The 25003-nt window shown below is 55.1% G+C and overlaps 1 protein-coding gene across 1 annotated transcript; it reads left to right on the top strand.

Moving 5' to 3' along the window:
• Nucleotides 1-1630: 1630 nt before the first annotated feature.
• On the top strand, nucleotides 1631-13956 carry IGFBP4 (insulin like growth factor binding protein 4). Its single transcript, XM_068530946.1, has 4 exons — nucleotides 1631-2220; nucleotides 9296-9453; nucleotides 10408-10542; nucleotides 12790-13956. The coding sequence occupies exons 1-4, from the start codon at nucleotides 1872-1874 to the stop codon at nucleotides 12922-12924; spliced, it is 777 nt and encodes a 258-aa protein (XP_068387047.1). The 5' UTR covers nucleotides 1631-1871; the 3' UTR covers nucleotides 12925-13956.
• The last annotated feature ends 11047 nt before the right edge of the window (nucleotides 13957-25003 follow it).

A 25003-nucleotide genomic window follows, 5' to 3' on the forward strand; every position in this document is an offset into this window, starting at 1 on the left:
ATAAGTTTGTGGCAGAACTGGGTGGGTCCAGTGATGGTGAAGGATGGGGAGGGGGCTGGGGGCAGTTTTCCGAATCAGGGACAGGCCAGGCTTCCCCCAGGGACTTGAGGATCCTGGTTCTCTTTACCCTTCTCCAAGGCAGATGGGGCAGAAGAGACCCCAGTAGTCCATGAGCTGGCGCGGAGAGAATCCCAGACTCTTGTCCTCAGCCATAACTCTCCAGCCCTTCTGCAGTCTTTACGGTTGCCAGTAGGGGCCGTCAGTTTGCAACTTTTGGTTCTGCCCCTGCAGGTCCAGCTTCTAGCCCCTCTTCCTCCTCTCACCTGGACAGTCTGTACTTGCAGAAAGTAGGAGAGGGCCCAATCCCTGTGAGATTGAAAAACCCCTGCCCTGGGAGAGGAAGCAGGAAGAGGGTCTCTGATCTGCACTTCAGCTTGGCTGCCCTGCAGCTTTTAGGCCAAACCAAAAAAATCCACAGTAGGTCACCAGGTATGCCTGGACAGGCGCCCTTACCCTGAAATCAGCTCCAGGATAGCAGAAAGTTTTGTGGGGGAGGATAAGTAAACCCTGGGGGGACCTGAGAGACCACCTAGGAGAGGAGTCCCTTCTCCAAATGCTACTCTAGAACCCCTCCCAATCCCAGCAGGACTGAGGCAAAGGGTAGGGGATACGGGCACCAGTAGGATCTCACAGAGGGCCTCGCCACCCCTGACACTAGCCCAAATAGCACTGCTGGGTGAATTAGAAAAAGGCACCCCTTTCTCAAAACGCTTGAGTGCCATCTGCTGGAAAACAGTCACAACAGCTATACAAGTCTACAATGACTACCAGAGAAATGGTGCCCCCTGGAGTTGTGCAATGCGCAATTTGCACGTGAGAGTGGCAGTCTCCTCAGCTGATATCCCTCTGGGAGTGGGTCTGGGCAGTAGAAGCAAACATCCAGGAAGGAGCAAGCGTCTTGGCACCTCCCTCTCCGGGTGCGAGTTCTGTTGATGCCATCCTGTGTAAGGCAGAGGGGACAGGGGCCCAAATGAACCCTGGGGAGATTGGGGGCAGGGGCAGGTTGGAAGGGGCAAGTGGGGAGAGAGCCTATCAACCTCTTAGGGCCATGCGGCCCTTCTGGGCCCCCTTTCCCCTCCTCACCAGACTTGGTCTCCAGCGGCTGAGGCTGGAAGCACTGGAGCGGGGTGGGAAGGACTCTGGCCAGGGAGACTGAATCCCCGGAGCTGGGAGTCCGGGCTAGGAGGCCGCCGCGCTCTCAGTGCGGGGGCACTGCGGGGCCATCTCAGTGGGGTCCGGGGAGAATCCTCCAAGGTCGGGGGAGGGGGCCACGGAGCCGCCCCTTCGCTTTAGCTCGCCCTTCGCTGCCCTCCCGGGCTCCGGTTCAGAAGCGCTCTCGGCGCCCGCCGTGGCTTCCAAACTGCGCCGCTTTCTCCTGCGGCAGAAAAGGACTTTCAGATGTAGTAGCAGCGGCGGCGGCAGCAGCGATGACTTAGGACAGCGCCCCCTCCCCCTAACAGCCGCCTCTCCTTCTCCCTCTCCCCGGGCCTCCCCCCCATCCCGTCCCTCCCTCCCCCCCGGGAAGGCGCTGGGGGTGTGGCCAGGGGCCGGTATAAAGTCCGGGGGAGCCGGTCCCGGGCAGCAGCTCAGCCCCCTGCCCCCCTACAGCCAGCCGCCTGGGCCGGGCCGAGGATGCGGCGCAGCGCCAGGCTCGCTCCCCTCCGGCCCGCTTGCTAACTTCCTCGGCTTCGTCCTTGTCCGCCAGCGGAGCCGCCCCGTGTCCCCGCGCCCTCCGGGTCGGGTCCTCCAGGCGCGCCGGGCGCTGCCTCTGTGTCCCCCGCTGCCCGCCCGTGCCCCGTCCTCGCCCGGTCATGCTGCCCCTGTGCCTCGTGGCCGCGCTGCTGCTGGCCGCCGGGCCCGGGCCGAGCCTGGGCGACGAAGCCATCCACTGCCCGCCCTGCTCCGAGGAGAAGCTGGCGCGCTGCCGCCCCCCCGTGGGCTGCGAGGAGCTGGTGCGAGAGCCGGGCTGCGGCTGTTGCGCCACTTGCGCCCTGGGCAAGGGGATGCCCTGCGGGGTGTACACCCCCCGCTGCGGCTCCGGCCTGCGCTGCTACCCGCCCCGGGGCGTGGAGAAGCCCCTGCACACGCTGGTGCACGGGCAAGGCGTGTGCATGGAACTGGCAGAGATCGAGGCCATCCAGGAAAGCCTGCAGCCCTCTGGTAAGGTGCCCCATCCCTTGCACGCCCTCCCTGGGGTCCTCCCCTCCCAGAAGCCCCTTCCCCATTCGGGCTGGCCCGAAAGGCTCTTGAAAATCCCCTGTGAGCTGAGCAGAAGGCAGGTATGTGGCAGGGCCCGACTGGCATGGGACAGGGTCAGCCAAGGAAACTGCTATCAAGTCCCTAGCAGCCTGTTGCCACCATCAAAGAGGACTCTTCCCATCCCTCCGTCTCGAGGGTGCCTATTTGGGAAGAGAGGTCTCAATGGTAGTCCTGGCTGCTGGGGCAAGAGTGGAAAATTAAGTGACTTGGTACAGCCCACAGCCTGCAAGTGAGCAGTCTAGGGCCAGATACCTGGAGGATGGGGTTGGTGGCAGTGGAGGCTTTCTGTTCCTGATCCAGGGACCTCCCCTCACCCTGGACCCAAGTGGAGGCCCCAGGGGTCTGAGAAGCCAGGGCTCGGGCTTTTGACATTGAGGTGGGGTGGAGTGGGACATGTAAATTAGAGTGGCTTTGGTGGTGAGGGGCATCAGAGTGGCCCTTCCTCAAAGCCCCAGGCCGGCTCACCTAGCTTTTTGAGAGGTATTGGGAAGACAGGGGTCTCTCTGCCAGGCCTGGGCGCCTCCTCCTGCCCTGGTACACAGGCGCCCTGCTCCTTTCTCCTGGCAGGTGCCATTTGAGGTGGCAGAAGAGAAGCAAGTCTTGGCTCCCAACCCAGAGCTGCAGAAACCTAACGGGATAGGCAGTAGAGAGGAGAGGGATGGGGCGGTGGGGGAGAGAGAGAGAGAGAGAGAAAGGGAGAGAGAGGTTTAGAAGGTCTTTTGCCCTAAACCCATTCTTGCACTTTCTCTTTTTCTATTTCTCAGTGAGACTTTCAGTTTCTCCTTATAGTCTTTCTGTCTCTCTCCTTCTTTCTCTTATTCTTTTGTTCTTTCCTGCTGCGTCTCTCAACCTCTAGTTTCACTAACAACATTCTCAGATTCTCCTTTCCTCAATATCTCCTGCCCGTTATCAGTTTCCTTCTCTTTCTCCTATTCCTTTTCCTGTTTTTGCTGCCCTGCTTTGCTCACTTTCATCTCAGTCTCTTTCCGTTGCTCATTCTCTTGACTCTGTCACCGTTTCTCTTTCTGTCTTTGTTCCCGTCTTTCTCTGTTGCTTTCAGAATCTCTCTGTCTGCCTTTCTCTACCTCTGCCTCTGTTTCTTGTTCCCTCTCGGACTCTGTTTTGCTCTCCCTGTGCCTCTGTCTGTTTCTGTCTCTTTTCCTGGTGCTTGAAGCTTCCATTGTTGCAGTCCGGATGCTGGGACTCCGGCCCCAAGCTTCCTGCCCTGGGTCCCAGACCGCTCCACTTCCTCAATCCTCTGCAGCTTGCTAGCCAGAGGAGAGCAGGATGCAGGGAAAACAGGAAGGAGGTGGACCCCAGGGGTCTGGGCCTCGGGCCTCTCTGCCCTTCCTGCCCCTGGGCAGCGAGAGATAGGTCAGCAGAAAACATTCTAGGAGAAATGCCAGCCTGGCACCCAGCACATCTGGGAAGCGGGGGTGGGGGGTGGGGGTTCTGGGGGTGTAAGTCGCTGATCCTGGGGTAGAGATGCCAGCGCTAGTGGGAGAGCAGACTGGGAGTGAGGGCTGAACCCTTGGGCTCCCCGGGTATAACGGGTTCCTTTTGCTTGGTATCTCCACCCTCCACGGGCCAGCGGGTATCTGGCACCAGCTTAGGGTGGCTGGTGAGCTCCTCCTCTCTCACCATCTTGAACGTGGGACAGAAGAGCCCTCAGTGGGTCTTGGGAACCCCTTCTTCCCTGGCTGGGTAGGAACACCCCGTCCTGAAGTGGAAGAAGCTGTTCCCCTAGGAGCTTTGGGGAGGCATGGCGTGAACAGTTTGTGAGTGTCCTGTGAACATCGTGTGCACCAGCCTCGAAAGGCAGCTTTAGGCCCCTCTTGGATTACAGGGCCCAAGGTCTCCTTGCCTTGGCCTCCACCCTTGCAGTGCAGGCAGATATCGGGAGAGGGGAAGGGGAGGTCTGGGGGGCCCTGGGGAAACTAGGTACCTACTCAGCAAGCTGTGTCCATGCCCTCTTACCTCCCAGTCATCCCAGAAGTACCCCTGCCACGGCCCGGGCCACACTGCACTGCGTGAAAGGTGCCCCCTAGAGTTGTGCAGTAGCCCTGCAGGGTGCCTGGTGAGACCAGGCGGCCAAGGCTCGGCCCCTCTCCCTGCTGTTCTCCTGAGCCTTCCACTGTCGATAGGCTACCGTCCCTTCTGCGTCCCAAAGCTTGGGCCTTCTTGCCTGGGGAGTAGTTTGGCAGAGAGGTCAATCAGGCTCTTCTTCCTGCCTTTTCCTCTTGGGACTGAGCTTCAGCAGGTGACTGGGGAGGGCAGTCACTCAGCGTGCCCCCTCTCTTGGCCTGCTATGGTCCAGAGGCCCACTCTCTGCTCCTGGGGCAGGTCTCCGCCATCCCTCTCTAGGCTACCCCCCTCCCCCGTGCCCTCTGCCGCGACCCCCTGTCCCAGCTTTCCAAGCCAGAAAAGGTTGTGGATTAGCACAGCTCAGGCCACCAGAGGTGGGGGCGGCGTGGGACACGTGTGTCAGAAGTCCACAATCCTGATTCAGTGTACTGACCCTCGACTTGTGGAATCTGGGGGAGTGGACAGTGGGAAGATTAGCGTTTGGACTGGGGAGATCCTAAACTGTGCTCTGGGTCCCTCTGGGACAGGGTTAGGGAGCATGCAGGCTGGGTTAATCTTTAGTCAACACAGCAAATATTGTCCCCCCTACTTCAGTACTGGGAATCCAGTCATGTCATGGGAACAGGGCCTTCCCAGAAATTCTGTGCCTTGGGGGAGGGGGGAAGGAGGAGCATGGCTGCTTAACATTTTTTCTTTAGTTTTGGCAAAGCCAGAATTATTGGTGCCTCGGGTATCAGGAGTCTTTCCATTTAAAGACATAGGAGCTGCAGAGATAAGTTCTTCTCCTTTCCTCTAGCCAGACTGCTTCATTTCCTCATCTGTAAAAAGGGGGGACAGTAGGACCTATCTTGCAGGGTTGGGGCATCTGGCATGGAGTAAGAGCTCAGTATTGGAGCAGTGATGAGGATGGTGATGAAGAGGAAGCCGAATGGATTTAAGTTGAAGCTTAACTTCTCCTCTGATGCTGGGGCTTTGGGGGACAGTAGGGCAAGTGAGCAAAGCTGGGGGGACATGCAGAGGAGTGGAGGGGGTAGGGTGGAAGGGCCAGCTGTCCTTCTCTGACTCTTTAGTCTGAGGGCCAGCGGCATGGCACAAGGGTGAGGGGGACACCCCTTGAGCCAGACCTCAAAGAAAGGCCTGGTACCCAGCATGGGTGGTCTTGGCTTCTCCAGCCAGAGTGCAAGGGAAGAAGGAAAAGGCCTTTGTTGTAGGGCAGGTGGGTGACCCTCCAGATCGTGTCTGGTTGGCTGGGCTCACCTAGCTCACAGCCTCACCCTGGGCGTCTTGAGGGGAGTGGGGGCTGGAGTTGAAGGGAAATCGTGAGGATGAAATCAGGCAGCAAGAAAGAGGAAATCTTCTAGCTTTGACCATGAACTTTGCAGCCATTGGTGCCAAAGCTGTGAAACCTCTTCTTTCTCTGGGTGCCTGCCCTTCCTCTGTGGCTGGAGCAAAGACCAAGGTTTCCCCTGTGGCTGGATGTCGTTGGCCTAGCTCCAGCGGGGCAAGAGGAGGTGACCTGGCCTACCTCGGAAGCCCCGCCTCCCAAACAAGCCTTTCAGATGTCGGGAGGTCCGACCTTTGGTGGGGGGCGGGCAGGTTTGACTCGGCTCCCGCTCAGAGGGGAACCCACCAGGATTGCGATTTTTCCAGAGGGCCCCACCTGGGTGAGCAGCTCGAGGAGGATGGACCTCCTGCGTGAGCAGGGAAGTAGCAAGAATTTAGCCAGTTTTAGAGATGGGAAGGTGAACGTTGTTTTTAGAGACTCAAGGCTATGACCCTCACCCTCCCAAGCCTAGTGCCTAGGGTGGATCCTGGGGTGGGGTCTCAGTCTGCCAGTTAAACAAGACTGGGCAAGAAGAAGTTACAGATTAAGTGGAAAGTCAACAGCCGGGGTACAGGTCAGTGTGCTCTGGCCAGGGCAGGGTCAGGGCGCCTGGGTGCATGTGGGTGGGTGTGCACGCGTGGACCAGTGTGTGTCCGGACACGTGATCGTTTGCGTATGTTCGTGATCCTTGAGTCCGAGCCTGTCTGTGTCTGAGCTGGCAGATAGGGACGTAGTCTGTGTACCCCTGCCCCTGCGAGAAGCAGTACGGAGCCACTCTCCCTGCCTGCCGTGTTCTACTCTAAGCTGAGACACAAGCTGCGGCTAAGCGTGCTGGGTGGTGGAGAAACCAAGGCGGGGGAGGCCAGGCAGGCTGCCTGTTGATAATACCCCATGTGACGGGAGCCCTGCAAGAACATGAGCTGTGTTCCCAAGCTTGCCCTATGCCCTACGCGTCCCCAGGGTTCAGTGAGCGGACCCAGTTGTCCTCCTTCATGGCACTTCCTAAACTAAAGGATAATCATTCCAAATATCCTTTAACGATCCCCCGAGTAGCGCAGGGAGATCAGCTCGGTGCTTTGCGTCCACCTGGAGGGGTGGGATAGGGAGGGTGGGAGGGAGACGCAAGAGGGAGGAGGTACGGGGATAGATATAGGTTTATGTAGAGCTGATTCACTTTGTTATAGAGCAGAAACTAACACACCATTGTGAAGCAGTTATACTCCAATAAAGATGTTAAAAAAAAAAAAAAAAAAAATCCCTCCCCCGAGTGTTCTTGTGAACTTGACTCATAGAAACACAATGTTGGAAAGTAGTCGAATTTCTACGGCAGATCTCTCCGGCTCCTTGAGACCTCTGCCGCCCTGACGTGCCACACCTCCAGGGCAGAACTCTACCTCCTGAGGCAGCCCCGTGCATCAGAAAACTCTGCCTAGGGAACCTAAGAACATCTGGCCACTTACCAAGAGGGACAAGTGTCACTGTGCACAGCCGTGCTTTCCTTTATGGTCATGAAAAGAAAGCAAACTCAAAGGAAGAACAACAAAACCTTTCCGGTTGAAGGGGGCCCTCAAGGTAGTGTCGTGGGTTGTGTCAAACGAGCCCCTGGGATCCTTCCAGACTTTCCAGGTAGAATGGTGGCCCCTTTGTTCCAAGCTCGCTCAGCTTCTGTGGTTCCAAGACAAATCTTTCAATTCTTTTAGGTCTTCTATTTCCTTTCTCTCCAATCCCCAGCTCCGGCCTACACACCTGCGGTGCTGTGACCCCATCCACTAGTCTTGTGGCTTTGGACAAGGCGGACGCGGTGATGGCGGGGGGTGGTCACTGGCCAGCCTGGGCCTTCTTAGCCAGAAGGTTCCTTGGGAAGGTCTTCAGGGAAGAGCTTAGATCTCAGGTCTTCTCTCTGGTTCCTGCCTGGGGGCTTGGGGTCTATCTTCCTATAGCCCCCTTTGCACAATCCTGGTCTTCTGAAATTGATCTGCCCCTTCTTTTGCTGCCCACACCAGCTGGGAAGTCTTTGCTGTAGTGGCTTCTCCTTGGTTGACCTTCGGGGACTCAATCTTTTGGGACAGAAATCCCCTCCAGACTGCCCTTCTTGGGATGTTAAATATGCAGAAGGAGGGATTATATCTATCTGCTCCATTTATTCCTTCCCTCTGTTTCTTTTTTCTAAGCCAGCCCTGCATCAGTGACAGAACCTCTTCCCATCCTTGGTGACTGAATTTTATAAATAACCTTTGGTGTGGAATCTTGACAAAGACTTTCTGGGGGGCTAGATTCCTCCTTGCCTGGTTTCCCTTTATCCACGTGCTTCCCCCTGCACCCCCAGAACTAGGAGAATAAAAAGAGAACTAACCCCCCAACTAACTTTGGCTCGGCAGAAAAATACCATTTAACCCAGAGGCAGCTCTGGGACTGCTGCCATGCATGGAGGAACCTGCTAACTCCTCAGGAAAAAAAATCCTGACGCAAACCAGATGTAACCTTCTGTCCTGCTGCCAACATCTGGAATGCTGGCAGGGGCTCTGCACTCAGGCCGGCAGCAAGTTGCCAAACCCGAGCATTTCAGAGGTGGCTCTGATCTGCGGAGGGATCCTGCGACCTCTTTCTCCAGCTCAGCCCTGTGTTCTGGTTTTGGCTGCCTGGCTGGAGGAGCAGCGGTTACAATTCTGGGACTTGTGGATGGGGTTTTTCTTGAGTTCGGATAGAGCCTTTAGGAGAGCCCAGGGAGAGCGTGAGGGTTCAGCCTCACCACCCCCGTCTCCACATCCCCAGTGCCCTGGCTCTGGGCAACAGATGTGCACTTTGGATGGGGTCTGAAATGTAAGGATGGGAGACTTTGGGGTGGGGGGGCTGAAGGGACGTGTGAGGGTGTTCTCTTGGTTCTGGGGCCACACAGTGTCTCAGACACACACGCGCACACACACACACACACACACGCACAGGCACACACACACACACACACACACACACACTCTTTCACATGCAGGCATACACACCCACTCCCACTTCTCCTCTGCAGCCAATGGAGAGAGTTGTTGGGCCAGATTTCTCATCACTCATGGAAACTTTGATTCTGGCCGTTTGGAAGAGGGTCAGCAGAGCTGACAGCCCTGGGGATCCCCTGGCTGGCTCAGCCAGATGCTGAAAAGAGCAGGAAAGGCGAGAGGAAGAAAGAGCAGACCGAGAGGGGGATGGTAGGAAGAGCTGAATGCAAGGGGGATGAGATTCGGTGTGGGGCCCCCTGCCTGCTTGAGACCTCCCTGCAGGGCCCAGGGGACCCTCCTGCTGTCTGGGCAGCTGCAGCTGGTGACTCATCTGAGGGCTGGAGTGGGTGGAGTGAGGGACAAATCAAGGACTTCAAGAGGAATATTCTCCTGAGGAGATCCTGGGGAGTGGGGAAGAAACCGGGGTGCTGCTTTCATTTCTTCGCACCCCCCAGACCCCCTGCTCTTCCCCAGCGCCAGGCTGGAGAATCCCTAAGAAGGAGAAAGCAGGTAGGAGGCTGGGTTGCTGTGCTGCCTTGTCCTTTCCCATCGCTGACCTTTCCCCATCTCGGCCTGATTGCAGACAAGGACGAGGGTGACCACCCCAATAACAGCTTCAGCCCCTGCAGCGCCCATGACCGCAGGTGCCTGCAGAAGCACTTCGCCAAAATTCGAGACCGGAGCACCAGTGGGGGCAAGATGAAGGTCATCGGGGTCCCTCGGGAGGAAGCCCGGCCTGTGGTGAGGACCTCTGACCAAATGCGCATGTGCCTAGGCACACACACCACCACCACCACCATCCCCAGATGTGGACGATGTCCATTCAGCAAACATTCTTTAGATGTCTGCTGTGTGCAAGATGCACCTAGGGTGCATCAACAGGACCCAGAAAGCCCTCACCCCTCTTCTTGAAATTCCTTTCCTGCTCACCAGTTCTAGACATTGGGATAGCTGAAGTTATTGTTAAATACTGAGACACTTCCGTACTGGTTGGTGAACAGCAGTGGCCCCAAGCCTCCTGATGTTTCTTGGCCCTTCCCAGGGATTCCCCACCCCAGAGCTTCTCAGTAGCTAAAGGGTTCATGCTGGCCATAGCAGGGAGCCTTGGGACCCTGCTCTAGGGTCTGGCTAATGTCCTTTCTTTTTTTTTTTTGAAATGGGGCAAAGATGTGTTAGGCAAGTGCAAAAATTAGAGAACATGGGTGGCATTATTAATTACAGACAAAGCAATAATGAAGTCAACTGCAAGCATAAATCACAAAAGAGGAATGTTATTTGATAACAAAGGACAAATTCATAAAACTTAATCACATAATGTCCTTTCTGATGGGTGTTTCTGATGGATCCATGCCTGGGTCTTACAAGTTGTTAATTATATGATTTCATCCATCACTCCTGTTTAGAAATCATCCCCTTCCTGTCCTTCACCATAGATTTCCTTTCCCCACAAGGTCCCTTCACTTCATACCCCTCCTTTTTAGAAGCTCTTTGGCTCAAGGTCCTCTCTTCAATGTCCCTCTGTTCTGCCCGCCAGTGTCCCCTGAGCCCGAGCTCCTCCTTTTACCTCATTGGGCCCTGCTCAGCTTCCAGGCCTTAACCCTCCTTTCAGAGCCTGCAGTCCTGATCTGACCCCCAGCCCCCATCCTCCTGCCTCTCTCCCTTCTGCTGAGCGGTTTCGTCCTCCCCCTCCTCCAGCCCCAGGGCTCCTGCCAGAGTGAGCTGCACCGGGCCCTGGAGCGGCTGGCCGCCTCACAGAGCCGCACCCACGAGGACCTCTACATCATCCCCATCCCCAACTGCGACCGCAACGGCAACTTCCACCCCAAGCAGGTGGGTCTCCATCTCCGCCGACTCGGCCCGGCCTCAGCTCCGAGATGTCCAGAATGGAGGTCTCAGGAAGGGGGGAGCTCCTCAACCCAAACCTAACCCTTTGGACCCTCCCCCAGACCCTCCCCCAGCCTCAGGACCTCAGCTCATTTTGCCCACTCACTGATTTTGCAGATGAGGAGACTGAGGCCCAGGGAGGAGTAGAGGCTGGCCCAAAGTCACAGAGCGAGTTAAAGGCAGACCAATTACCCTGCCTCCCCATCCAGGCTTATTTCCATGACCTCTGTAGTCACCATCTGTGATGCAGACCTGGCACTCCTGCCAACCTCTGCCTCCCAGCCCTCTCTCACTCCCCTTCCTCCATTCCTGTGAGTTCTCCTTTGTCCCTGGATGTCTGAGGTTTCCACGTGTGTCTTGTGGGATCTTAGTTCCCTGGCCGGGGATCGAACCCAGGCCCTCACAGTGAAAGCGTGAAGTCCTAACCACTGGATGGCCAGGGAAATCCTGATGTCTGAGGTTTTATCTGGGAATGGAGGGGCTAGGTCTGGAAGAGTTGAGGAGGAAACTCAGCCTGCCCCTTCCCCCAAGCTGAGCCGCCGAACGACCTGGGGTTCAGCCAGGCTGGAGGTGAAGCCAGACCTGACAGCTGGAGATGGGAACTTTGGGTGCAGCATAGGAAGGAGAGGGCAGGAGACAAGACAGGAATGCAGAAACCTCTGTACCTCCACACGCCCTTGGAACATGGGCTCCTGTGATAAGCCCCCAGGACGCTGGGATGGTCAACGAGGTTGGCCTGCTCCAGCCCCATCTCTGGCCTGTCTCAGTCGGGCTCATTTGGAAGGGTGGCATATCTGGGCAGGACACTGGGTGGGGTACCTCACGCTGGGTGTGGCCTGGATCTCCTCCAGCCCTTGTGGGTCTAGGCACACACGTCCTCCCGCTCCGTGCTCTACAGACGAATCCACAAGGTGGACCACCACTCAGCCAGAAGAGGCCTAGCTAGGAGGAGAAAGGCGGCCCCCGAGTCTGCACACCCCAGGGTGGCATGAGGAGGTTATGAAGAGGTGTGCGATGGAGGAGGACCACAGAGGTCTCCCCGCCAAACCAGCGCCAAACCTCTCTCCAGCCTTTATCCCAATACCAATTTCATCCTTGGCCCAGTTTTTCTTTTTCCTTTTTTTTGACCGTGCCGTATGGCTTGTGGGATCTCAGCTCCCCAACCTGGGCCCTCTGGCAGTGAAAGCACAGAGCCCTAATCACTGGACCGCCAGGGAATTCCCCCTTGCCCCAATTTTTAACCCCCCCCCCCTCAGTTAAAAATATCAATAGACTTTATTTTTTAGAGCAGTTTTAAGTTTACAGAAAAACTGAGCAGGAAGTACAGAGTTCCCATCTGCTTTCCCACCCCCAGTCTCTCCTATTAACATGAGTGTGGTACATTTGTTACAACTGAGGAACTAAAATTGATTATTAGTTATTAACTAAAGTCCATAGTTTATGTTAGGGTTCACTCTTTGTGTTATACACGTTTATGTGTTTCCTTCCCCCCAGTTTTTATCCCACTGAAAATTCTGACACTTGACCCTTTATCTTCAGGCCAATTCTGACCCTTGAGACAACCTTCACTCCAACTCTAATCCTGACTCTGAAATACACCTTTACCCCCCTACTCTTCCTCCTCCCCTGTCTAATCCAGACCCAAACTTCAGCCCAACTGCTTTAATTGTTCTGACCTTGACCTCTGTCTCTATCCCAATTCCATTTCTGACCTGGGCTCTAAGCCTCACCCCACTCAAGTGTTAGTCATAATTCCCAATTCACCTGCAACTCTTATGCTGATCCTACCCCAACTTCAATGTGGATAATCACAATCTTAACCATAATCCTATTCTTAAAGTCCCCACACAATCAGAACCCAAACTAAAACACAATCAGAACACAAATTAAAAACTTCTCCAACCTGCACCCTAGCCTGTCAAATCCAGCTGCCCCTTTCAACTCCATGGATCCAGTCTCCCCTCCAGGTAGGCTACAGAACTTCCTCAGGACCCTGCCTTCTGGACCTTCTGGACCAAACCTCTCTGGACCTTTCCTTCTTGGCCAGCTGTACTCCAGTGAGCTCAGAGGACCCGTGTTCAAGAAAGCCTCCGCCCTTAGAGTCCATCTTGGAGCCCCTGTCTGACTTGGGGGCTGGGCCGGGATCGGGGCCGGCTGCCTGAGATCTGACCTCTCACACCCTTGTCTTGGCAGTGCCACCCGGCCCTGGATGGGCAACGCGGCAAGTGCTGGTGTGTGGACCGGAAGACAGGAGTGAAGCTTCCGGGGGGCCTGGAGCCGAAGGGGGAGCTGGACTGCCACCAGTTGGCTGACAGCTTCCGCGAGTGAAGCCCTGTCAGCAGGCGGGGGGGCTCGCTGCCCCCTGCTGCCCCCTCCCCTGGAGGCTGCAGAGCTGACCTGGAGCCTGGGTCTGAGTCCTGGCCCTGCTTCTGGCCCAGAAGTTTCCCTTGGGGTGTGTTTGCGTGTATGCGTGCGTGCGTGTGTGTTTATGAGCATGGGTGTGCCCTTGGGGTGAGCCGAAGCCTAGGGGTGTCCTTCTTTGGGCTTAGATAGCCTGAGAGAGCCCTGGTATGTTTCCAAATTGATCCTGGATTCATTTAGCCCTTCAGCCATCTATAAACACTTCTTGACCACATACTACATGTCAGCTCTAGTTTTCAGCCCTGCGGGCTCTTATTTTGACTCCCTCTGATTTAGACATGTGAGGCCACCTCCTAGAAGGTGAGCACGAGTCTGTAGGAGAAGAAAAGTCCCAGTCCCATAATGAGGGGAGGAAAGTAGACATGTACCTTGACCGTTGTCCCTCCCCTCAAACTAGTCAGAGGGTAGAGGCCATAGGGAAAGTGTGGGGTAGCAGGTGACTCAGTGGTTAGGAGATCGACTGAGACCCAATTCCAAAGCTAAAGGCTGCCAGGCTCCCCTTTACTTCCTCCCCAGGTCCCTCCAGGGGGAAGGACCTGCAGGGACAAGCCCACCTTAGCTTGGTTGCCTGGCAACTGAGACCCTGCTTTGGGGGAGGGAAGAGGTCAACGGAAGGCCTGCAGGACAGAGGGCTGGGGAGGTGGGGCCCACCTCTGAGCGGTCAGGGGAGGAGGAAAGAATGCACAGCTGGAGTGCATGTGCCTGATGGAGAAAGGAAACCACATGCTGGGAGGTGAGGGACTTACCTGGGGTCCTGCTTCCACCCCCATTTGTGGTCACAGCCAGGAAGTCACCAGGATGACTCCATCCTTCAGTGGCTCACTGTCTGTGGCTCTGCCTCCCTCCCCACACCTCCTTCCCTGGACCTTCCTCCCCGATATTTCCCTACCCACTGGGCATTTTCTGGCTTGACTGGATGGAAAGAGACTTAGGAACCTACCAGTTGGCCATGATGTCTTGTTTTGTTTTTTTTTTTTTGTTTTTTTTTTTTTTTTTTAACAAAACAGAACAAAACCAAAAAAACCATAGACAATGGTGTTTGGTTGATTTATTTACAATTAAGAGACAGGGATGCACCAGGGGTGGGGAGAGCTGTCTTACATAGTAAAAGGACTGCAAAGGGTCAGCCAATTCACCCTCCTCTTCCTTGCAGCTCCTTCCTGGGGAGCCTCTCTGTCCCCAAAGTCTGTGCTGTCTGTGTTCAGACTCCTGGTGGGCCAGTAATGGCTTCTGAAGGGAGGGAACAAGCAGGGACAGCCCTGCTGGGCCAGAGCTATTTCTGGGATCAGCTGGTGTGTGAAGCCGGGGCATTTCCTAGGGCATCAGGCAGACTGGGTTTGCGTCTGGATTTGATTTATCGATTTAGTGAGGGGAGGTACTGCCCTGAAGCTAGGGAAAGGGGGTAAGCTCTCCAACACATTCCACAGCTCTGACTGCCTAGATTCCTGACTGGGGGTTGGGCTGAGATTTGATTCTGAGGGGTTGGGAGTGGGGGTATCTTTGATCTTGCTGTCCTGGACTCGCCGGGCTGTGGGCTCTCAGTACCAGCCCCAGATGTGTGCCCACGTGGTACCACTGGATTCCTGGTCATCTCCCAATGCTCCTTACCTCTCACCTTTGTGCTGTGTGTGTGTGTGTGTGTGTGTGTGTGTGTGTGTGTTTGATCTCTTGAGGCACTCCCAGGCTTCTCGATTGCGCTGGCCCCTGATGCACTGGCACCTGTGCCGTCTGAATCTCGAGCCTGGGGCTGCAATCCTCATCTCTCTAACTCTGCCTCTGTGGCGGCATCCCACAGCCATCTAGTCTTCCTGAGGCACCACAGGCTGCTGCCAGCAGCAGGAGATAAAGAACAAAGTGACACTCCTTCAGCTAGCGGGCCTGCTCTTCACAGAGCCCCCTCCTTCCGGGGCCGAGGCCAAGGCATGCTGGGAGAGGAGGTGAGTGTAGGCTGAGGATGAAGGTTTAGGTCCCTAAGCCAGATGTAGGGAGAGTATCTCTTTCCCTAAGGCATCTCTTTAAATTCCCCTTTGTCTCCGGCCTCCCTTCCTAATGCTCTATTCTTGCATCCTTGGAATGGGTGGTAAGAGGTCCTTTTCTTTTCATGTGCCTCCAGAAAAAACCTGGGTCTGCTTGGCAAGTAGCTGCACGTGTGGCCTGGGATGTGCCTCTGTGATAGGTGTGTATTTATAATGTGTGGGTGCACATGTGTGTGCATACAGTGAAGTGACACCTGAAATGTGAGTGAGAGTGTGGGCTCTTACAGGGCGTGTGTACCTGGGCTGGGTGTGTGTAGATGTGATGCACGTTTGTGTGGTGTGTCTGGGTGGGCTGTATGAATCTGAGTATGAATGGGTGTGATGTGAAGAGAGAGGGAGTGAAATTCACAGTGTATGTATGTACTTCCCTCCGCCACTCATTACGTGTCCTCAGTGCAGGGCTTGTAGGGAGCTGTCTAGCACAACAGAACGGAGGATGTGCACTTTGGGGGTGGGAACCCCACATCCCACAGAACGCCCCCCACCCCTGGTGCTTGCCCGCACCATCTGGGAGCCAGGTCCTAGTTGTCAAAAAAGAAGGAAATAAAAGCAACTCTGGGGCCTTCCCTGGTGGTCCAGTGGTTAAGGCTCTGCGCTCCCATGGCAGGGGGTGCGGGTTCGATCCCTGGTCGGGGAACTAAGATGCCACATTTTTATTTTGGCCATGTGACAGGGCCAAAATAAAAGCAACTCCGTGTCAATGTGGACACCCTCTACCACTGCCAGGCCAGAGGAAGGGAACTGCCCTGGGTAGTGTCACAGTGGGGAGAACCGGGCTGCAGAGAGGAATTGCTGGTCTAGTTTGTACCTAAGCCCTCCCGTGGCCTCCAAATACCCTTGAATGGTCACTCGAGTTGCCACAGGGGCCTCAGCATCCTGGCAGAGGTGGAAGGGAGGGGGAGGCAAGGACCAAACTCTTGTGTCCTGGTGGGGCCACCATACCTAGAATAACTTTAATTTTTAATTTATTATTTTTTTTAAGTGTTTTTTTTCATGTGGACCATTTTTTAAAGTCTTTATTGAGTTTGTTACAATATTGCTTCTGTTTTATGTTTTGGTTTTTTGGCCCCGAGGCATGCGGGGTCCTAGCTCCCCAACCAGGGGTTAAACCTGCACCCCCTGCATTGGAAGGTGAAGTCTTAATCACTGGACCACCAGGGAATTCCCCTAGAATAACTTTAAACCAAAGTCCTTGAGTGGTCTGTCCTGCCTCCCTAAGAAATGTCATTCCTCCCACTGTGGTTTGGAGCAGGGGCATGGGGGACCCCCTAGGCCATTGGTGCTGACTGGCATCAGGCATTCATTCGGTTTCCATCTCCCAGCTCCCCAGTGGAGATCAAGACCTGATGTCTGGCTGAGGGGTGAGGGCTGGCTTTTGCATTGTCAAGAAGGCCAGGTGGGAGTAGAGAGAAAAAAAATGGAGACTTGGATTGATTCCAGTACTGGATTCAGGTGGGGGAGTCTCTGGAGAGCTGGCCAAGCCTCCTGGCCCCTTCTCCTATCAGGGACCTGAGGTTCCAGACACAGCCATTCCCTCAACCCCTTCCAGGAAAAGGCTGCTTGTTCTAACCCCTCTGCCCTCTGGGCTAGATTCCACCACTAAGTTACTCCAGGAATGTTATGAGGCATGCAGGACTTGGGGCTCTTGCTCAGGGGTCCCCCTTCCTGGGGGGATCTGGCTGTGTGGTAAATGACCCTGAAATATTCTCAGCCAGAGAAACTCCCCCTGCATTCCAGACGCCTAGGGCAATGTCACCTCTGACCTCGAAAGAGAAAGTCAAGATGATGTGGTTGGATGGAGCTGGGAGGCACTGGCAGCTGGGATGCTGGGTTGTCCTAGGGAAGAGGGGAGGAAAGGGGCGCTTTGTGAGTCTGGGGAGAGGGTCAACTGAGGAGGAAGCATGTTCAAGGGGGAGGAGGGAGTTAACGGGAGCAATGAGTGGAGGAGGGGCAATGGAACGGACCTCGGGGCACACACATGCGCATGCGCGGGGGAGCAGGCACCGCGCCAGCCAGCGTGGTGCCTAATTAGATCGTAACTGTAGAGTAACCTGTCCCCTCTATGTCTGAGGCCCCAGAGGCTGGGGAGGCTTGGGGTCAGGGAGTAGAAGTGGGGGTGCTGTAGATAATTAGAAACATACCCTAATGAGTGAGCAGGCGCCACCAGGACCACCTCTCCCCTCACTGTCCCCCTCCCTTCCCCAGGTCCCCAACCCCCTTCTCCGTGACCTGGACAATTCCAGCCAGGCAAGGGGAGGGGCTGGTGGAGCCTGGGAGTGGAAACCCGGTGGGATTGGCTTCCTGGACCCTTACACAGTCTCTAAAGTGCAAACAACATATTTTTGCCATGCAGTGGTATTTAATTACACATAAAAACAGAGCCATTAAACTGAAATTAAACCCTTGTTGGCATCACTTAATTCAGGGCATGACAAATTGCTTTCAGTGGAGGCAGCAGTGAAGTCCCCTCAGGGAGAGATGGAGATTAGCGGCTTCCATGGCTGGTTGCGTCACCTCTTGGTCTTGGCCCCCTTGCTGGCTCTAAATTCTGAAATTGGGGTCAGAACCTTCTAAAGACCACCCAAGCCAAGGGGAAGCCTCTAGGTTTGTTCAGGATGACAGGAATGGAGGGTTGGAGAATCACAGAATCATTGTTCAACCCAGTTTCAGACAACTCGGTCCATTTTATCCATGGGTAAGTTGAGGCCCAGGGGCCTGTGTCATCCAGAGCCAGGAGAGAACCCTGGCGCCAAGCCATGACCGGGGAGGCTATTTTATCCTTTCACCCTGGGCCTGGAGACAGAGGTTGGGGCTGGGTGGGTGATGGAAAACAGAGCAGGCCCTGGTCCAAGTCTGGAGGCAGCAGGGATCCTGGGGCTTGGGCTGCTGAGGCAACCTTGACTTTGTGGAGGGCAGCCTAGTGCCCAGACTCTGGCTCAGACAAACCTGGTCACTTAACTACTTGGGTGAGGTTGGGCAGGTATGACCTTTCAATCCTGCGAGCCTCAGTTTTCCTATCTGTCAAATGGGGATGGTGATTCCTATCTATAGAGTTCCTGTGAGGGCCAGTGGGCAGAATGCCTGAATAGGGCTTGGGGCCAAGTCCAGTAAGTGGTTCTACTGGACTTCCTTCTCAGGACCTCTGGTCCCCATTTGTAATAAAATCCAGCTGGGACCTGGTGGTTTCTAGGGCTCCCTTGCTCTGTGTTTGCAGCCCTTTCTCCTCCCTCCAGGCCCCTTCTTTCCTGCAGTTTCCCTTCTCTCCTCTGTGGTCTAGTTGTCTAACTAAGGGCCGAGGTCTGGGGTGTATGGTTAGACCACTGGGTAGGAAGAGGCAGGCCCAGGCCCCCTAAAGTTTCCCTGCCTCACCTAGTCTTCCAGTGGCTGTGTGTGAGGCCCCTCTGGGAGGGGAAAGGGGGCCACACTGTGGGGAGGGGTGCTGGGGGTGCACAGTGAGGTAGTGAGGTTGTGAGGTTGTGGTCTCCCTCCCCAGTGTGCCCTCCACAATCTGGGAACCAGCTCTCCTGATTGGAACCAGATGGGTCCGCTGTGGCCGGAGGCCTGTCTTCGGCAGTCCACTCACTCAATGTCCTTCCCTGGGAGGGGAGAGGGGGCGTGGGCTAAGGGGAAGTCGAGGTGAGGAGGGTCCTTTTTATCAGGGCTGGGAGAGAGAGTACTTTCCTTCTCTCTCCTCTCCAGGCTAGTGGCCTGGGAACTTTTCTATTACCCACAGAGGATTATGGTGGGACGGTGGCCCGCTGAGGACAAGTCTGTCACTGAGGCTTAGGGGGGCAGTCTTAGAATTTATGACGCCTCCCCTGGGAGCTTGATCCCATCCCTGAAGCTCAGCTCAGCTGCAGGTTGCCAAATAGGGGCTAACTATGCCTGTCGCCGGACTCCAGGAGTGCCCCGAGGTCATCCCCCTCACCCTTGGACTCCTTGGCCTTGGTAGACTGCCAAGTTCCTGCCCTGGGGGTTGGGGTGGAAGGGCTGGGGCTGGGCTGAGGCCCAGGGTTCCCGTCACTGCAGGCCTGGCAGCTACCCGGCTGCAGATGGCCCTCCCGCCAGCCTGGCGGCCAGCACAAATGCTTTACAGCTGTACCTCTATCGGCTTGCCCCGAGAGCCTAGAGACAGAGGTAGGGAGCTGGGGGGGCACAGAGCTACCGTGGGTGGGGGACAGGCTAAGATGGCAGCCCAGCAAACCCAGGTTGCTAAGACAGAGAGAACAAGGACACTTGAGGATCCAGAAAAAGCTTCCCGAGCAAGGACCGCGGGGAGGATCCTGGGTGCTACCGCCTGGCAGGTCCAGGGATCAGGGTCCCTGCCTCCCTTCTGGGTCCTGGTCTCTGAGTAGAGCCAGAAGCTTCCAAGTTGAAGCAGCAGGAAGGGGAGCCCAGGCTCGTCCCCACCCAGGGGAAATTGGACCAGACTGCTCAGGAAACAAATTCAATTTTCCAGCATCATGGAAGGTTAGTCAGACAATAGAGGGTTTTTTTTCCCCCAGAAAACATACGAAAAAAAACATCATAAGAAACAAAAGTCCAGTTGCCTTCGGCTGAGCTGTTTCCCAACTTCATTTCTCAGCTTCAGGTCAAGGCTTCTCATTCAAAGTGACATGTGACTGCTCAGTGACCCTGGCCTGATCTCAGGCCTGTGAGGAGCCATGCTCCCAGGGTCTGTGACCACCCTGACTTCCAAAAGCCCTGGGTGGGCCCAGCCCCATGCACCAAGGGAGGGGCAGTGGTAAAAACAAAAACCTTCCCCCAAAGAGATTTTGGATTTAGGGGCTGGTGAGTCCTAAATCCCAGGCAACAGGCCCAGATGGGTTTATATTAAAATGTAAACGGACCTGAAAAGTTTTGAAAAGTTTTCTTTTTGCAGGGTGGGGTGGACCACGGGAAGTTGCCTTTAAAATGCAAACAGACCTTGTAAACCCTTGCTTGGGGAATTTCTTGGGGCTGGAATGAGGGGAGCTGGCCTTGCAGGCTAGGGAAGGGCCAGCCTCCAGTTGCGTCCTCTGCAGATGGTGGCCTTGTAGGGGACTCTGGGCACTGGCCGGGGAAGAGAGGGTCAGCACAATCTAAAGTAGAGGGCAGGCCCAGAGTCGGGGAGAACAGAGGTTGCCGGGAGACAGATCCCAAAGTTCTAGGGTGGGAGGTGGGCAGTGGGGAAGACCACACAGGAAGCTTTGGGGGGAGAGCTGGGTGGCATCTCCTGGGCTGGAGAGGGGGGTGTAGGGTGGGGGGGGGCCGGTCAGGGAGAGGGGATGGCTCCAGCCTGATGGCTGAGAAAGGTCCTTCCCAAGAAGACCGGGGCTGGGAGCAGCTTTCAAGTTCTTCTCCAGTTCACCCATTACACAGATGGGAAACAAAGGCCTAGATGGGGTCTGTGATTTGCTTGCCTGAAGGCATAAATGAGCTGGTGGCACACAGATTAGAACTCAGGGCAGTGGTCTTTTGGCACCATCTCCCAGTTGGGGCAGGGGAGACTCTTCAGGCTCCAGAAAGGGGAAGCTAGGAAGGGCTATTATTTGGGAGGAAGGAAGGAGGTCCTGATGGAAGATTCTGGGTGGAAGATTACAGGGAAATATGCCACCTTTCAGGCAGACAGAGGGACAGGTGACTTTTGCAACAGCCTGAGCAGCCTGGTGTAGTGGCTGGAGCGGCATGGGGACCTAATCGCTGGTGGGAGAAGAGGGGCTTGGCAGAGACACCAGAAGGAGGGGCAGACAACTCTATCCTGGTGTAGATGGAGGCAGGGGATTGGACTTGATGACCTCTGGTTCAATAAGCTCCAAATGTCATCATTATCATCATCACTATGGGTTTGGGTCCAAATCGCTTGGGTTCAAATCACACTTTACCATTATTATGGTTGGACCCTGGGAAATGGACTTAATCTCCTAATCCACAGTTCCATATCCATCAAATGAGGGTAAATAATGATACCTACATAGTGTTGCTATCAAGATTAAATGAGATAACACACGGCAAAGCTTCTAACAAATACTGTAGGCCTGATGTGTGCCAGGCACTGTTTTAGGTGCTGGGGATCCAGCAGTGAACATGCGAGTCTTTTTCTTCGTGGAGCTCCTGTTCCAGCAGCCTGGTACTTGGCATGTATTAGGTGCTCAATGAGAGGTCGATAGGAGTGCTAGCCTTCTCAGAATGAACATTGGTACTCCATAGGCTACAAAGTGTGTTCACGCCCAGTGTGTCTCTAATTTTGTGAGGCAGATATTACAATCGAGGAAACTGAGGCTTAATGCCCAGGGAAGTGGCTTGCCCTAAATCATGCAACTAATCAATGGCAGAGGGGACCTGCCACCCAGATCTGTCTGACCACCAGGCTTCTAATTCTTGATGCAGAAGAGAGAAGTTGCGTGTGTGCGTGCGCATGGGAGTGGGTTGAACTAAGGAAAGGATAATACATCCCATCTCGGTATTCACGGGGTGCCCAATCTGAATGCTGTGGAGGAGAGAAGCTCTCTCCTGGGTCACGTGCAGGCCTCTCCCGACCTCCTAGCCAACCGGGGGTCACCTAATTCTGCATTGCTCACGTGGGCGCTCAGCATGGTATTTGGTGACCCAAGTGAATGAGTGAGTGAGAGTCATTGTTCCTTTTCCTCCCCCTCCTTATTCTCTCTTTCTGGTTCCCTCTTCCTGGCTTGTCTTCCTGCCCCCTAGGCCTGCTCCAAGCCAAGCTCCACTTGCTCCCTGGCAAGATTTGACTGGGAAGGGGTGAAGGCTGAGACACCTTCCAGGAAACAGAGAGTTACAAAACGAGTAACCCTTGAGTCTCCAAGGGCACAGACTCAAGAAGAAGAGGGTCTGCTTTGCTGGGGCTGAGAGCCCCAGCCTGGCCGGGACTGGGGGGATTATGGGGGTGGGGAACATGGCTGGGGCAGAGCCCTGTATGGAAGGGCCCTATGGATTGAATTGTGTCCCCGTAAATTCACAGGTTGAAGGCCTGACCCCAATGTGACTGTATTTGGAGATAGGACTCTTAGGAGATAATTTAGGAGGTTAACTGAGGCCATAAGGGTGGGGTCCTAATTTGATAGGATTGGTAGCCTTATAAGAAGAGGAAAATGCACTGAGGAAAGGCCATATGTGCACACAGCAAGAAGGTGGCCGTCTGCAAGCTAAGAAGAGAGTCCTCACCAGAACCCAACCATGCTGGCACCCTGATCTCACACCTCCAGGCTCCAGAACTGTGAGAGAATAAGTGTCTGTTGTTTAAACCACCCAGTCTGTGATATTTTGTTATGGCAGTCTGAGCAGACTAATACAAGGGGGAAGGGGGAACCCCAGTCCTGTTCTTTCCCACACGGTCCTTTCAAGCTCGGAGAGAACCCAGGCCCCAGGCCCAGATCAAGTAGGCTTCTGTCCCATGCTGCCTCAGGATGAGAGCCCCTATCCCTTTCCTGGCCTGAACTCCAAGTCTTCACAGCCTCCTCTTCCCATCACACTCCTCCCCAGCCCAGGCCTCAGATCCTTTCTCCTGTCCCCACAAATCTGGTTACTTACTCCGTGTCTGAAAAGCCTCTGATGTCTCCCCATTACCTACAGGATAAAGTCCAAGCATGTTGCCGTGTACAATTGTGCATCATGCAACTTGCACAACTGTACACAGTGGTCCTGAGTCCAACCTCATTCATTCATTCATTCATTCACCAAGTATTCATCCCTTGGACATTCTCAGCTTAGCACCCAAGGCTCTTAATGATCCAGCTCCTGCCTCTTTCCTTTGCTTCCTCTCTTACCTACTCCCTTGGGTACCATATGCTTCAGCCACACTGAACAGGGACTCTTTTCATACCTATGTGCTTCATGCACAAATTCATCCATCTGCTTGTCTGAGAGTGCTGAGCCAGTGGAATGGGCACAAGTTTGGAATTCTTTTTCTCTGCCATTTACTAGCTGGGTGAATGTGGGGAAGTTAACCTTCTGAGCCTCAGTTTTCTAATCTGTAAAAAGGAATTAAACATATATAATGTACTTCACATTGCACTTAGCATATAGGAGCCCCCTAGCAAAAGTTGGGTTTCCCCCCCTCTTTACTGTTAAACTCCTACTTATCCTTGAAGACCCAACTCGAATGTTACTGCCTTGGTAACGTTGCCCTCCTTCTCCCCAACTGGGGAAAGTTCATCTTCTCTGTACCCTTCCTGCCAGCTCTGTATGACACTTACAAACCTCCACTATAACACTGTTATATTTATCCATTTTCCTGGCTCACATGAACAAAGCATGCAGCCAGAAAACACTGCTGCATGAATCAAGGTACTGACTTCTGGGTTGGGGGCCTTTAGCCCCCCAGCCCTGCCCTCTTGTTCAAAGCTCTCAGCCTATTGGATAGCATGACAGTTAGGACAGGGGTAGGGGGTGGAGGTAGGGTGTTAGGGGCTGAGGATGAAAGCAGAGGTGAGCCACCTGTGGGAGATGAGTATGGGGGGTGGCTGGTCAGATGGGGTAGGGGTGAGGGTGCTTCAGCCCTCTGGGGAGTCCACTCTGTATCCAGAGAGGAGGCAGGGGTTAGAGGACATGGGAATCTGGGTTTTGAGAAATGGTTGGTGACACAGCGGGCTGCTGTCCTCCCTTCCCATCAACTCCAGCAGCAGCTGGGCTTTGCTGTGGGTCTAGCCACTGGGGACAGAGGGGCGAGGGCATTAAATGGGACAAGAGTAAGGAGAAGGTTTTTCTGTAAAGGGGGAGAGGATGGGTTTGGGGGTGGGTGGGTGGAGAAGGTATGATGAGAAGAAGGGTGAGGAAGGAGAGAGACACTGGGAGGGGGAGGGGATGGAGGGATGGTGTACTTATGTGTAGAGAGAAGGATGAGAAAGGGATGGGGCAGGGTGGAAAGTCGGGAGACATGACATTGTGGGTACGGGGGAGAGAGGCTTAAGACCCAGGACTGCAAGGCCTGGAGAGGAAACCCCTGGGTGTCCCTGCATGGGTGCAAAGACCCCTCCCTTCCCAGCTCCTGCCTTGGTGGAGGTCCTTCTTCCCTTCTGCCCTTGCTGGGCTGGCGGCTCTGCCCATCAGCAAAAGTCAAGTCGAGTTCTCTATGAAATCTTCCTAGGGGAAAGATGAGCTATGTAAATGCAGTAGAGGTCATTACCTCCCGTGGACTCTGTCCATGGCCAGGGAGGGGGCTGGGCGGGGGGCTGAGAGGAGCCCCCTCTGGAACTGCAGTTGGGCAGTGGGAGGGGCGGCAGGGGCTTCTCAGTGGTGGTTCAAGGGCATTGGGAGGGTCTCTTCACTTCCTCCAGAGCAGCCCTTGCCACTGGGTCACACAGCTCAGCCTGAACAGAAGCAGCAGCTTTCCCCTTCCCAAGGCTCTGTAGGAAAGGGACATCGCTGCAGCCCCCTCCTGAACCACTCGGCGAGGCTTTCCATGGCCTGTCTACCTTGAATCCCTAACTGCAACGGGTCTGGAGAGGTCTGGGGGGGCATTACCCCAAGACTGGAGGCAGAAGCAGGATGAATGATGGGGCCATTGCCCAGGTCTCCAGGGCTGGGCTGGTAGCTCGGGGTTCCTCTGGGTTCAAGGATTCTTCTGGAATTTTCTTGAGCCGCCTATATTTCACCAGCCTCTGCTCTCCCTCAGGGAGCCCGAGTGAGACTCTGGAAGCTGGCAGGGCTGTCACACGTGCTCACCTCAGCCCTGGCACGCACGGGAGAGCCCGGGCCTCCTGTCTTCCTAGCACAGTGGCAGGAAAGGGGTCGTGAAGAAGGATAACGGGTGTGTCGGACACGTGGGGGACACAGAATGATTTAAGCGACGGTTATGAAGTGGAAGTCAGTGGAGACTGTCCTGCCGTGGCCAGGGTTGTGGCACACGTGGTCTTCTCTCAGACACAGCTGCCACCTGCCCAGCCAGGTCCCCTTTTCTGTTCAGGTTTCCATCTCTGAGGGGATAGCCCTGAATACCGTAGGACCAACTC

Source organism: Eschrichtius robustus, chromosome 20 (assembly GCF_028021215.1).
Source record: "Eschrichtius robustus isolate mEscRob2 chromosome 20, mEscRob2.pri, whole genome shotgun sequence".
Taxonomy (NCBI): Eukaryota; Metazoa; Chordata; class Mammalia; order Artiodactyla; family Eschrichtiidae; genus Eschrichtius; species Eschrichtius robustus.

Bases quoted from the DNA above. Each gene is read 5' to 3' on its own strand.
- IGFBP4 (XM_068530946.1), top strand. From the start codon at position 1,872: ATGCTGCCCCTGTGCCTCGTGGCCGCGCTGCTGCTGGCCGCCGGGCCC. The intron at 2,221-9,295 runs GTAAGGTGCCCC...GCCTGATTGCAG, and splicing joins GGAAAGCCTGCAGCCCTCTG to ACAAGGACGAGGGTGACCAC. The intron at 10,543-12,789 runs GTGGGTCTCCAT...TTGTCTTGGCAG, and splicing joins GCAACTTCCACCCCAAGCAG to TGCCACCCGGCCCTGGATGG.